Consider the following 12,937-nt stretch of genomic DNA (forward strand, 5'->3'; position numbering starts at 1 on the left):
CCAGGTCAGATGTCTCCCTCGGTAACTGTTTTTTGACATTCTTTTGTAGAAGGATGGCTACTTTCATATCCATTACTGATGGTGCGTCTACACAGCAGGGCTCAACTCAGAATAAACTACACAAATTGAGCTATGTCAGTTGAGTAGCTTATTTCAAAACTGGGAGCATCTACATCACCCTTATTTTGAAATAGAGCACTCCTCCTTCAACTTCCCTTGCTCCTTGTACAATGAAGGTTACAGGAGTCGGAGTAAGAAGTCTTCCAGCTTGACAGTATTTCAACATTTCAAAATAACTGCCAGCTGTGTAGACTCAGACTAAGTTATTTCGAAATAACGTTGCTGTGTAGCCGTACTCTGAATGTCCAGTGAGGTGACGGTGTTCCCCTACAGGTTTATATGTTATACCCTTCCTGGTGTCTGATTTGTGCAGGCCCCACACTTATGATGATGCTGGATTATCACACACAGGACCTTTAAAGGGCTCCTCGCTAGATGCCCTTGCTGCCTGTAATGTTCATTCCAAAGAACGTTAAAAAACAACAAATGTTCCAAAGAAGATTTACAGCAAGGACTGGATCGGGAATTTTGAGGCCCTGCTTCCTTACCCAGGTGTGAAAGCCCATATGCGGGGTGGGGGTGCAAAGGGTGCAAAAGCACCTCTATGGTCCCCAAACTAAGCATGCTCAAGCTGGCCAAGGGCAGGCAGGAGTAGCACGCTGCCCGAGCTCCCTCCCCCATGCTCTTCACCCAGCAGGGGAAGGCTGGGGCAAATTTCCCCGCTTACTTGGGAGGACCATGAGGGGTTCATTTACATCATTGTGGTCCACATTTACAAAAAAAGCACACACACCCCACAGAAATTCCTGCATATGGGCCTGTATATCATGGTCTCACACTGATTTCAGGCTGGCAAAGACTAGTGATGGCCTTGAACTCACAATGAAAACAAAGGAGAGATGTGATACTATTGTAAAAAAGCAACAGACTCCCTGGGTTTCTCCCTCTCTCAAAGAATGGACCATTGACTCCCTAGAATTCTTGGCTTTGCACATGACTGGCGGCTTCATGGAGTTGTTACAGTTTAACTACCTAATGGAATAGGGAAAGGCACGTTAGCATCACCTGTAGTTATGGTGATGAGAAAATATTGACAGCACAATAAATGACACATTAATGAAAATAGCAAGGCCAAAATGCACCCTGCTTCACTACGAAATAACCAGTCCACATTTATGAAACAGGTCGGGTCTTCTGCTTCTGCAGTCAGGAGGATGAAGAAGTCTCCCTAGCCACTCACTTCTGTTCCTGTGCAGTGTGTATTACCAACCCGCAAGTGCAGAGCGTGGTCTCAGCGTTGCAGACTTGTGCCACTTGGTATTCCCTAAATTAGCCCCCTTCCAAAGGGTCACCTGCATGGATGGTTGCACATTGGGCTTAGGGTGCTGACCCTGGATGTCTAACCAAGCACAGGAAGAAATCGCTGATTATCTCTTCTCTCTATCCACTGCACATGATCAGGTTAATCATAAACTGACCAAATGCTTTTCTTTGCACAGACCCATCCCCTACATGAAATTCCCTTGCTTTGAAACATTTCTTGGCCTAAATAATTTGTAAGCAGGATGGAGCATGTTGTGCAAGTCCAGGCGAGTCACTATGCTAACAGCCCTTCCCAATATACCTAGTTTTGGCCTTTCAAAAGGAAGTCTCTGGTTTTCTGTCTGTGTAACATACTCAACTGCTTATGGCTTTGGGAGGCGTTAAGCCGTGCAGCTCTCTGAGAATACGCTACCGAATAGGCGTGCATGGTATGGCATATCCGGGCTTGGGAAAACTTGAAACATTGGTTCGCGTGCATCTGAGCAAAAATGTTTGATTCAGCCATAGCGTATAGTGGTTACTACCAAAAGTGTCAGCCGTGGCTTCCGGAAAGCATTCGTATTGGATAGCAAGCAAGTGCTCAAGGATTATTGGACCACAAGGCCTCAGGAGAACGTGGAGAAGAACTTCCAACCTTCCCCCAGCTGTAGTCCACTCAGATCTTGATTCCTTTGATAAGAAGGGGCTACAGAATTGACTCTGGTTCTGCCAGTCTTGCAAGTTAATTAGTCTTGAGTATATTAGGAAAAGGCCATGGAAAACCATCACCGTTTCAGGCGAAAGGGGGGCAAAGTTGATATGTCAGTGATGGAAAAGCAGAAGGAGAATTCATCCTGGAGTGCGTACAGGCAAGAAGTGCCAGCGAGTATAACAAGGTACGTTCTATTCTGACACTGGTACATTTATTAAGAGCTTGTCTACATGGAAAATTAGTGTGCCATAAGCTAGGGTGTGAATTTACAGCACACTAGCTGTTCTGCTCTAACTTCTTGAGTGAGCACTTTTACTGTGCACTAAAAGGGTGCATCTACACCACAAAGTTATTCCAAAATATCTAATCAAGCATCTACACAGCAATTCCATTATTTCAAAATAACGGGTGGCTTATTCCGACTTCTATAAGCCTCATTCATGAGGAATAATACCTATACCAAAATAGCTATTTCGGAATAACAGTTGTGTGTTTCGGAATAACAGTTATTTCGGAATAACTCCACTATTGCTATTTTGAAATAGCTCCTCCACAGGGCCAATCAAAGTAATTATTCCCCAGTGCCTCCTGGGGCTCTAAATCGAGGTAGCGCATCCATATTAAGGAAGTCTGCCTCAGACTAATTTTGAAGCTTCCCTGTAGTGTAGATGTGCTATTTTAAAATAAGGCTATGTCTACACTACAATCCTCTTCTTCAAGAGGAAATGCAAATGGAGCGCTCATTTGCATACATCACACTCTCATTTCCATTCCCCCCTGGATCCCTTTTGCACAAGAGGTTTTTATGCAAAAACTGCTGTGTAAATGGCATCTTTTCATGCAAAAACCCCCTTTTGCACAAGAGCCATTCTTCCTCATTTTTTGGAAGGAATAAGGGGGAATAAGCCGCCCGTTCTTTCGAAATAACGGAATTGCTGTGTTGATGCTTGCATAGTTATTTTGGAATAACTTTGCTGTGTAGATGCTCCCTTTTATTGCACAGTAAAAATTTTCACTCAAGAAGTTAGAGCAGAACAGCTAGTGTGCTTTAAATTCACAACCTAGCTTATTAAATTCACACCCTCGTTTTTTGAGACAGAGCAGCTCTTGCGCAAAAGGGGGTTTTGGCACAAAAAGGTGTCATCTACACAGCAAAAAAGCCCCGATCGCAAAAATGACGATCGGGGCTTTTTGGCGGAAAAGCGCATCTAGATTGGCCACGGACGCTTTTCCACAAAAAGTGCTTTTCCAGAAAAGCATCCTGCCAATGTAGACGCGCTTTTTCCGAAAATGCTTATAACGGAAAAGTTTTCCGTTGTAAGCTATCCAGAAAAGGGTGCCCGTGTAGACGTAGCCCCTGTGTTTTAACCATGAAAGTCCCATGGTTGCCAGTTGAGCTAACATGGCTCATGACTCCATCCCCATAGGCATTCTTGAAAGCCCATCCATTACCTGCTGAGAACAGTCTTCATTTCTTAGACATGGCACACACCCACCAGCAACAGTGTTCTTGCACACCACAGTCGTTGCTGCTGCTGTTCATATTTCTCCATCCCAGCAGCTGTTAAGCATGTGGTAATATTTTTCCTTTGAAAAGACCGTATAAAAGAAACTGAATATAATCAGCTATATATAAATGTATACTGTGTTGTACTCATTTAAATCTTTTCTATAGATAATTACAATTCAACAGGTTGTGCCTCTACATAGCCACGCCTTAAATAGGGGGAAAAAAATCACAACAAATTGTGGCTTGTTAATTGACAGCGAATTCCTCACGGTATTCATGGAATTAATGTGAGTTGGAATCCTTATGATTTCCTCCAATCTGTGCAGCTACCCAGATCGGATGGTCTCATTTGATCCCACGCTTGCCAGAATGTATTGTCGTGGGGTCATGTGCTATTGAGGCCTGAGTGCATTTTGGGTTTGCAATTAGGAAGACACATGAGAGTGGAGCAAGGTATTACGAGATCAAGAGCCTCAAACTCACACCCTGGCGGCCACCCCTGGCAAGCCTGATTGCGCAATCTGCCCGTTACTGGTCCCCAAGCCCCGCCCCTTCCTGCCATCATCCCACCCTCTCCCCCCATGGCCATGTTCCAAAGTTCGCATCTTTGGGAATCATGGGGGGGCGGCTGGTGCATGGCGGCGGCAGTGGTCGGGCCGTCCCCGCAGTAGCATGGGGAAGCAGAAGGCAGCTGGGCGAGTGCACTCACCCGATACACACCACTTCCCCTGCAGCTCCTGCCGCCACATGATGCCAGGCCCCCCTCAGTAATCCCCAATCCCAGGGTGAAGGGGTTTGGGGGCCATTAACAGACAGCCACTCCCCCCCCCAGCCCTCTGGGAGTCCTGAGCCAGATTATGCAATCACTACAGCTGGGGTTGGCCCGCAGGCTGGGAGTTTGAAACCCCTGAGGCCTAATCCTCCCCCGGGGATGAATCTGTGGAGCTGCACTAATTTGCGGTGGCTGATGAGCTGTCTCTGAGTTTTACCTAGGTCCAGCCCCCAGGGACAGGAAGAAGATGCCCCACATAGCTCTGTGCTAGGCCCCTGGCTGGTTCAGAAGCTGGGCAGTGTCGTGTCCAGTCCTGCTCAGCTAGGAGGAAAGTCATGATGACTCTGGGCTTGGAGATGAGCAAGTGGGGGGGGGGCAGCAGCCCTAGGTTTTGCACCCAGCTTTCCTGCTCCTGAGAACCAGCCTTGCTGCCAACCTGCCCCCTGCTTTACCAGCCCCGGGTCCCAACCTCTGGGTGGCCACGCAGGGTTCCCGCTGGGTTCCCGCTGGCTTTGCCACCACCTGGCAGCCTCACAGGCTCCACCGGCCTTCAGGGTCTCATTGCCCACTGGCCCCACCCATGCAGGATACGTGGCCTGCCCGCCCCAGGGTCCAGGCCCCTGGCCTGGAGGCTCTGCTGCCTTCCAGGGTCCTCCCAGCAGCGTGGGGCTAGGTCCTGGCCTTGGCTCGGGGCTCAGCAGTTGCCCTTAAATGTGACTCCCTTGTGGGGGCTCGGGCTGCCAACACTCCTGGTCCAAACGGACTCAACACTGTTGCCACGAACGGCATCCGGTCTGGGAGAGTTGGCACCATCGCAGGCGAATGAAATGTGTGTAAGGAGGGATGTAACCCAGCATCCCCACCCTAAAACTTGTTCCAGCGCCTGTGCAGGGGGGGAGAGGGGATGGGGGCTGTGTCTCTCAGGGACTCTGAGGAACACGAAGGGCTGGGGATGGAAGGCAGAAGCCTCAGCCGCTCTCCTGGGCTGTGTCTACACTGGGCCACTTATTCCGGAAAATCAGCTGCTTTTCCGGAATAAGCTGCGAGCTGTCTACACTGGCCCTTGAATTTCCGGAAAAGCAACGATGCTCTACTGTACAAAATCAGCCGCTATTCCGGAAAAACTATTCTGCTCCCGCTCGGGCATAAGTCCTTATTCCGGAACACTGTTCCGGAAAAGGGCCTGTGTAGACAGCCCAGTAGTCTTTTCTGGAAAAAAGCCCCAATCGCAAAAATGACGATCGGGGCTCTTTTCCGGAAAAGCGCGTCTACATTGGCCATGGATGCTTTTCCGGAAAAAGGGCTTTTCCTGAAAAGCAGCCCGCCAATGTAGACGCTCCTTTTCCGGAAAACTGAAAACAGAATAGTATTCCGTTTTAAGCATTTCCGGAAATTCATGCCAGTGTAGACACAGCCCTGGTGAACTTGTCACCTAAGGGAGAGGGGAAAGCGCTCGCTTCAGCCTCACTTCCTGCTTTCTCTGGTTCCGCTCTTGCCTTTATTGCTGCCCACAGTAATAACAAGAATAAAGAATAAATACTGGTGCCTGCTGTCCACGGGTCCAGAAGCCTCCCAAACACACTGAGATACAGAGCAGTATTATCATTGACAGGTGTGTGAAAGAGAGAGACAGGCTACGTCTACACTATGAGTTGTTTTGGCAGAAAATATGCTAATGAGGCACTCGTTAGCATGAGTCACGACAGGCATAAGGATCTTGCGCAAAATGGGGATTTTGTGCAAAAAGGTAATGTCCACACGGCTTCTTTTTGCACAAAAACCCCTTGCGCAAAAAGAAACAGCAGAAAATATGCTAATGGTGTTGTGACTCATGCTAATGAGTCCCTCATTAGCATATTTTCTGCCATTAAAAACTCATACCGGCTATGTCTACACTACGAGTTTTCTCTACCTGGAGCAGGCCAGCCTTGGCTGTCCAGCTGCAGTGTGGACATACCCTATGGCTATGTCTATATTACATCTACACTACGAGTTTTCTCTGCAAAAAATATGCTAATGAGGGACTCATTTGCATGAGGCACGATCTCATTTGCATATTTTCTGGCGATCTGTTTTTTCGCTAGGGTTTTTGTGCAAAATCAAGCAGTGTGAACATTTTCTTTTTGTGCAAAAACCCCTTTTCCTGCAAGATCAGTAGACCTCCTTTTTGGGGGCATAAGGATCTTGCGGGAAAAAGGGTTTTTGCACAAAAAGAATACGTCCACACGGCTTGTTTTTGCACAAAAACCCTAGCGAAAAACGGATTGGCAGAAAACATGCAAATGAGTTCACAACTCATGCAAATGAGTCCCTCATTAGCATATTTTTTGCAGAGAAAACTCGTAGTGTAGATGTAGCCATAGGGTATGTCCACACTGCAGCTGGACACCCAAGGCTGGCCTGCTCCAGGTGGCTCAGGCTAAGGGCTGTTTAACTGCAGTGTAGACATTCGGGCTCTGGTACCCCCCATGTCCTAGAGCCTGGGATCTAGCTCAAGACAGCCCCTTAACCTGAGGCCCATATGCGCGAATCAGCTGACATGGACCAGACACAAAGGTTTTGAACTGCAGTGTGGACATACCCAGAACTCAATGTCTATATTTTCAAGGGTCCACAGCAATGTTCCCCCTAATTTTTTCCATCTGTGTGTGGAATAAATGTTGCTCGGTGCACCAAGGCATGTGCAGATGTGCACCACTAGTAGAAACATGCTGCCAGCTGGGGGCGCTCTGCTAATCAGCTGGGTGGCACCTGAATCTCTCCTAGGTGGCTGCCCAAGTGCTAAGCTTTCAGGGAACACTGGTCCACAGATGCTGGGTACCCAACACAAGACACGTTGGGCCGGCCCTCCTTGCTGTTCTCTTGTTTTTATTGCTCCATTAGAGAGACCACGTGGCAAATTAACACCTAGGAGCTGAGCAGCATAGACACCCACAACGCTCAGTGTCTGCCCTGTCCACAGTGAGCATTTCCTTTGCTTTGCTTTGCTTTGCCACCAGGTTTGAGCAGCATAAAAGCCCGCAGCTAGAAGAAGAGCTGGAGCTGGGTCACTTGCAGCTCCTGGAAGCACTGTTTGCTAATCACAGCCTTCCCAAAGGGGAAGACCAAGGTAGAGAAGCAGAGAACACAAGCCAGTGCGTGAGACCCCGCAGAAAACAGAAAGTGCAGCCGCCGGGAAGATTGACTCAACAAGAGTTTCATCGAGCTCTGTCCGAGCTGCCTGGCTCTGAGATCTGGAACACTCGATTGACACTGCTTTTCAACAAGGTAACCAGGAGCTGGGGTTAGATTGGTCATGTGTGCAAATAATTCCCAGGCCAGCCCCCACAACAGTTTGCAACACTCTTAGGCTATGTCTACACTCGCGGCTACTTGCGCAAGAAATATGTAAATGAGACTAAACGTGGAATATCGCTGAGCCTCATTTGCATACCGAATGAGCCACCATTTTTGCAGAAGAGGCTCTTGCACCAGAAGGAGCTGTCTACACTGCCCCTTCTTGCGCAAGAGAAACCCTCTTGCGCAATGCTGCGACGCCGATTATTTTCAGGAAGAACGGCATTGCGCAAGCAGGTTTCTCTTGCGCAAGAAGGGGCAGTATAGACAGCTCCTTCTGGTGCAAGAGCCTCTTCTGCAAAAATGGCGGCTCATTCGGTATGCAAATGAGGCTCGGCGATATTCCACGCTTAGCCTCATTTGCATATTTCTCGCCCAAGAAGTGGTGAGTGTAGACATAGCCTTACTGTTATTTCTTCCTTACATGTCACCCTACTCTCCTTCCCATGGGGGGGGGGGCAGTTTTCTCTTCCCTGGGTAAACAGTCTTGAGCCTAGTGCAGCATAATCAAACAGGCACCTGGGGCCAATTAAGGCTTTCTGGAAGCAGCAAGTCGATCGGGACACCTGCAGCCCAAGAAGGCCTGCTGGGTCTTGCTTGTAAGGCCTTCCTGCAGGGAGGGTATTTAGTCCAAGAACTGAGAGTGAGGCGATGTGTGTGAGCGAGCTGAGGCCTGCGAGCAAGGCAGAGTGCCATGGAGGAGCAGGACAGACTCGCTCAGGTACCAGAGGCAAGTCCTGGGAGGGACCATTTGGGGAAGTGGCCCAGGAAGTAGCTGCCAGAATGGGACTAGAACAAGCCCAGTCTGTTGCCACTGCCTTAGGCTGCAACCAAGAATAGTGGGTGGGCCAGTCCTTCCCACACCACTACAGAGTCTGCTCCTGAGAGGGGAGACCAAGGCTACAGAGGGGTTTTCACCCCAAACAGTGGACTAGCCTATGATCAGGATGACTCAGTAGGCTGTGACCCTTGCCTCTGGAAAAAGAAGAGGCCAAGGGGAGAGTCACAGCGAGCCTCTGAGGCAAGCACTGTCCACCAGAAGCGCAGGACCCACCGGGCACGGTCTGAGCTTTGCCACAATATGTACCGTGCTTAGCATGATGCAGACGTGGGTGATAATTTTCCCAGGGGGGTGCAGGTTGACAGGCCGGCTCCACTCCGGGAGGGGGCGGGGCCTGGGGCAGAAGGGGCGGGGCTAGGGAATAGCCTTGCTCCAGAGTTGTTCTGGGGCTGGAGGCTTTGAATTAAAAACACAGAAAAGGGTCCGCAGCCACTACCACGTGGCCAGGCAGCTGCCTGGAGTTGCTGCAGCTCTTGAAAGGGCTTGTGGCTCTGACCCCTGCCAAGGTAGCACCATGAGCCATTTCAATAGGATCCTGATGTCAGAGCCACCACCTGGTAATTCAATGGCTCGGGCATCAGGATGTAAATAGAAAGTGGCCAGAGTCCGGGGGCTGGGTTAAAGTCCTAGGTGGGCCGGATCCATCCCCTGGGCCATATCTTGCCTAGCTCTGGCATAATGGGTTACCGGGAATGTTGCCGGCTGATACGGTAATAGAAGCAGTGAGCGGAATATGATCAGGAGGACTATCCCGCCTGCTCAGGCTACCAGTGAAATCGCATTGGCTTTTCCTCCTCATTTGTTGCTGCGGCTTTCAAGGTGGGCGCCCGCTGCGACGGCCTGATTGACTGGAACGAGTTCTGCGCACACCTGCTGCTCTATTACAGAGACAGGGACTGCACGAAAGCCCAGGAGATCTTCCAGAGCCGGGAGCCCCTCATCCGGCACTGTGTGCAGAACAAGGTGAGCAGAGGGGAGCGCGTTGGGCGAAGGGGTGGAGGAACTGAATTGTAACTGGCCATACCACTGCCCCGCAGCCATCCCCGGTGCTACATTCCTCTCGTCTTCAGCTACATTTTTCCCTTGCAAAGGGAAAACAAAAGGATTTAAAACTTGATCTTTACTCCTTTCCCCCCCATCTTTACTCAGTACCATGGGAATATTTTTAAAAGCCGGAGGGCTGCGCCCCCAGCTGAGGCCAAGAGCAAAGCCCCGGTATGCAGGGCCGGCAGCCAGAACCCCAAGTGCTAGAATATCAGATGCTATACTGCATGCCAGGGGCTCTAACCAAGACCCCAGCACACAGGGCTGGCCACGGAGCCCCAGGTATGTGGAGTGGCAGCCGAGAACCCAGCATGCACGGCCGGCAGCCAAAAACTCAGTGTGTGGGGAGGCAACACGGACCCCAAGCACCAAGCCGGGAGCCCAAGGGTGCTACAGCACCACCAGTTCCCATGTCTCTGTCTTTACGGCAGTTTTCCTAAAGCCCCAGGCAGCAGTTGGCAGAGTTTTGTGTTTCGCTGGAAGTGTCGTGAGGGCAGTTTCTTGTTGAATTTCTAGCAGAAAGTGAAGAAAAACTTCCAGATTTGTTCCGCTGCCGGGCAGTAAAACATTTCTGGCCAGGCACTTAAATCTAGGGAAGGTTAATTCAGTAAATGAGCCGAGTCGTCATTTGCTTATTTCACTATCATGTTGGATGAGCATTTCCTGGTCACTTTGAAGGAGAATGGTCAAATTCTAGCCTCCCATTGAATGTGATGGCTGACTTACAGGCAGGTATGTAATGTGACATGGAGAACAGAAGGAGAACTGATCGTTGGTGCAATATTTGTCTTGGCTTTTCAGCAAGCGCCAACTACCAGGATACTGGCCATCTCTTCCCCACCCCCACTCTGGTATGTAAGTGTCAGCAAGGGAGGAGTTCTTACTACCTGGGACGGCGCTCTGCGTATTCAGAAAACATATGAGGTAAAGAGATTGGTAATCGCATGAGGGTAGAGGGGTTTCATGCAGTGACAACGCAACATGTGGGAGTAATTCAGCATCCAGAGTGCATTCAATCGTTGTCTCTAGGAAAAATTCTTCAGGAAAATTTAACTTTGCCCCCACATTTTGATTTTCTGTAGGGAAAAGGGAAATCAAAGCTTTAGCTCCTTGGGCCCTCGGCTGCCCACCCAAAGGGCTCCTGCAGAGCTGGGGCTGCCAGGGTGAATGGTAGCTACGTGGTTTCATGACTCCCTGGACAGCCAGTTCTCTGACTCTTAGCCTGACTAGGGCACCCAGCTCCTCTGGGATGTAGAAGTCCTGGTGCAACTCCTCAAGAGAACTGCTGTGGAACTAGAGAGCCTAGTAGCACTTTTGGGAAATTCTAAAATTCCTGCTTCATCCCAGACCTCAACAAAAGGTTTTCCAAAATCTCCAGATTTCCCTTAAACTGGAAATTCTGAGTTTAACCCCTCCCTAATGAGAAGCCAGTACCCACATCTATAAACTGCTTCGTGAGTCTCCTAGTAGCCGTTCCATCTGCCATGGGGAAAATAAAGGGTTTGGATTATTGTGTCTCATTAAATGCATTTCATCAGCTATCATTATATGGGATCAGAATACCTGTCTGTCCACCTCTTCCTGTTGTCTCTCAGCTACTGCTTTGATTGTGAACAATTTGGGAATGTGCAGAGCACCTAGCAAAATGAGATCCTGGTCCATGACTCAGGCAACTAGGGCTACTGCAACACAGATAAATACTAATGCAGATGTTCGCGCAACACAGAGTCAACCTGTGGAACTCCTTGCCAGAGGATGTTGTGAAATCCAGGACTTTAACAGGATTCAAAAAAGACCTAGATAAATTCATGGAGGATAGTCCATCAATAGCTATTAGTCAAGATGAGCAGGAAAGATGTCCCTAGCCTCTGCTTATCAGAACCTGGGAAAGGGCAACAGGACGGATCACTTAAAGATTCCCTGTTCTGCTCATTTCCTCCGGAAAAACTGGCCACTGTCATAATACAGTATACTAGGCTGGATGGACCTTTGGTCTGACCCAGTTTGGCCATTCTTATGTTTGGGAAGCTAGGTTAGGAGTGTATCTTCCTTTTACAAGCATTGTGGCCCTCGTGCTACAGAGAAATTCCTGCTGAGGGCCTGCAGTGGGAGATGAAACATTCATAGCTCCTAGCAGAATCAAGGCACATTAACCTCATTTGGGAAAGTCTCTTCGGCTCTTTATTGCTGAAGGTGGCACCGGTGCATTTCTTCTGAGAGAGAGTCCGTCTTTTTAGAGTTCTCCTGTGCGGCTTGTTTCCTAACAGATTACAACAGATTCCAAAGACTCTCCAGCTGAAAAAAGAAGATTGAAATTCTGGACCACGGATGCTGCATACATGGCAAATGTCCACAAAATCGCAATAGCCACCACCTGCTGGGATATCCACTTTTTTGACGTGTCCACAGCAAACCTCTTGGAAGAGTTTCATTTATTTGGTACAAGCTAGGGTGTTACTAATAGGAGGGGCCCCTGTTCGTGCTCCCGGTGTCTATTCTGATGTTTGGCTATGAATCAGGCTTTTGATTTCCAGCATTGCTGTCCAGGGAGAAAACACCAGGCTATTTGAGTTTAAGGCACAGGATCCTGGGTATTTTGGAAAGCAATAAACCAAACAAAAATCCCTAGTTGCTACTCATTGCAGTTGCTGAGGCTCCTATTGTTGCTCTCTCTGGCTATGTCTAGACTGCCGCTTTTTATCGGAAAAAGGTATGCAAATTGCGCTCTGTAATTTGTGTACCTTTTTCCCATAGCTTTGTCAAAGAGGCTTTTCCAAAAAATGTTGGCCCAAATACACTGGGCCAAATTTTGGAAAAACCTCCTCTTTTGGAAAAGCCCTTTTTCCTCATGGCACAAGGAAGACAGGGCTTCCAAAAGAGCATGTCTCTTCTGCAAAAAATGTCAAAAGAGCAGGCGTGTTCCCTGGATGCAGTGGAGTTTTTCCGGGATACCGGAAAATCTCCGTAGTTGAGACATAGCCTAATATTGCTCAGTGGCGTTAGCCAAAACTGGCCAAAGGCAGGTCGCTAAAGCCATGTGGATGGAGCTTAGAAACCAGACCCCAACTTTTGTCACTGTGGAGGGGATGGATTTCTATAGATGTGTGTGGGTATCAGGGTATAAATTAAAGGCTGGAAGTATCACTCTTACTAAAGCCAGCAGACCAAATTCTGTTCACATTGATACTGGTATACATCCAGATGGGCTCCATTGGGCGCAGTGATTTTACTTTTGTGAAATCAGCTTGTGACCCCACGGGATTATCTGAGATCAATGGAGCTATTCCAGTTTTATATCATTTAAGAAGTTGGTTCTTTATGTCTGGTGGATCTGATTCTACATTGTCTTGTAGCTTGTGC

The 12,937-nt window shown here is 48.8% G+C and overlaps 1 protein-coding gene across 2 annotated transcripts in view; it reads left to right on the top strand.

Moving 5' to 3' along the window:
- The first annotated feature begins 1,602 nt into the window (after positions 1-1,602).
- The window catches only part of LOC102463174 (cilia- and flagella-associated protein 337-like), an 84,040-nt gene continuing 72,705 nt past the window's right edge, over positions 1,603-12,937 (top strand). For both annotated transcript variants that reach the window (XM_075903989.2, XM_075903990.2), the window contains exons 1-5: positions 1,603-2,258; positions 7,356-7,623; positions 9,353-9,496; positions 10,379-10,501; positions 11,845-12,016. In XM_075903989.2, coding sequence (XP_075760104.2) covers positions 2,137-2,258; positions 7,356-7,623; positions 9,353-9,496; positions 10,379-10,501; positions 11,845-12,016 — 829 coding nt within the window. In that variant the 5' untranslated portion in view covers positions 1,603-2,136. The remainder of the gene's footprint in view (positions 2,259-7,355; positions 7,624-9,352; positions 9,497-10,378; positions 10,502-11,844; positions 12,017-12,937) is intronic.

The sequence above is a fragment of the Pelodiscus sinensis genome, chromosome 20, assembly GCF_052426305.1.
Source record: "Pelodiscus sinensis isolate ZL-2025 chromosome 20, ASM5242630v1, whole genome shotgun sequence".
Classification (NCBI taxonomy): Eukaryota; Metazoa; Chordata; order Testudines; family Trionychidae; genus Pelodiscus; species Pelodiscus sinensis.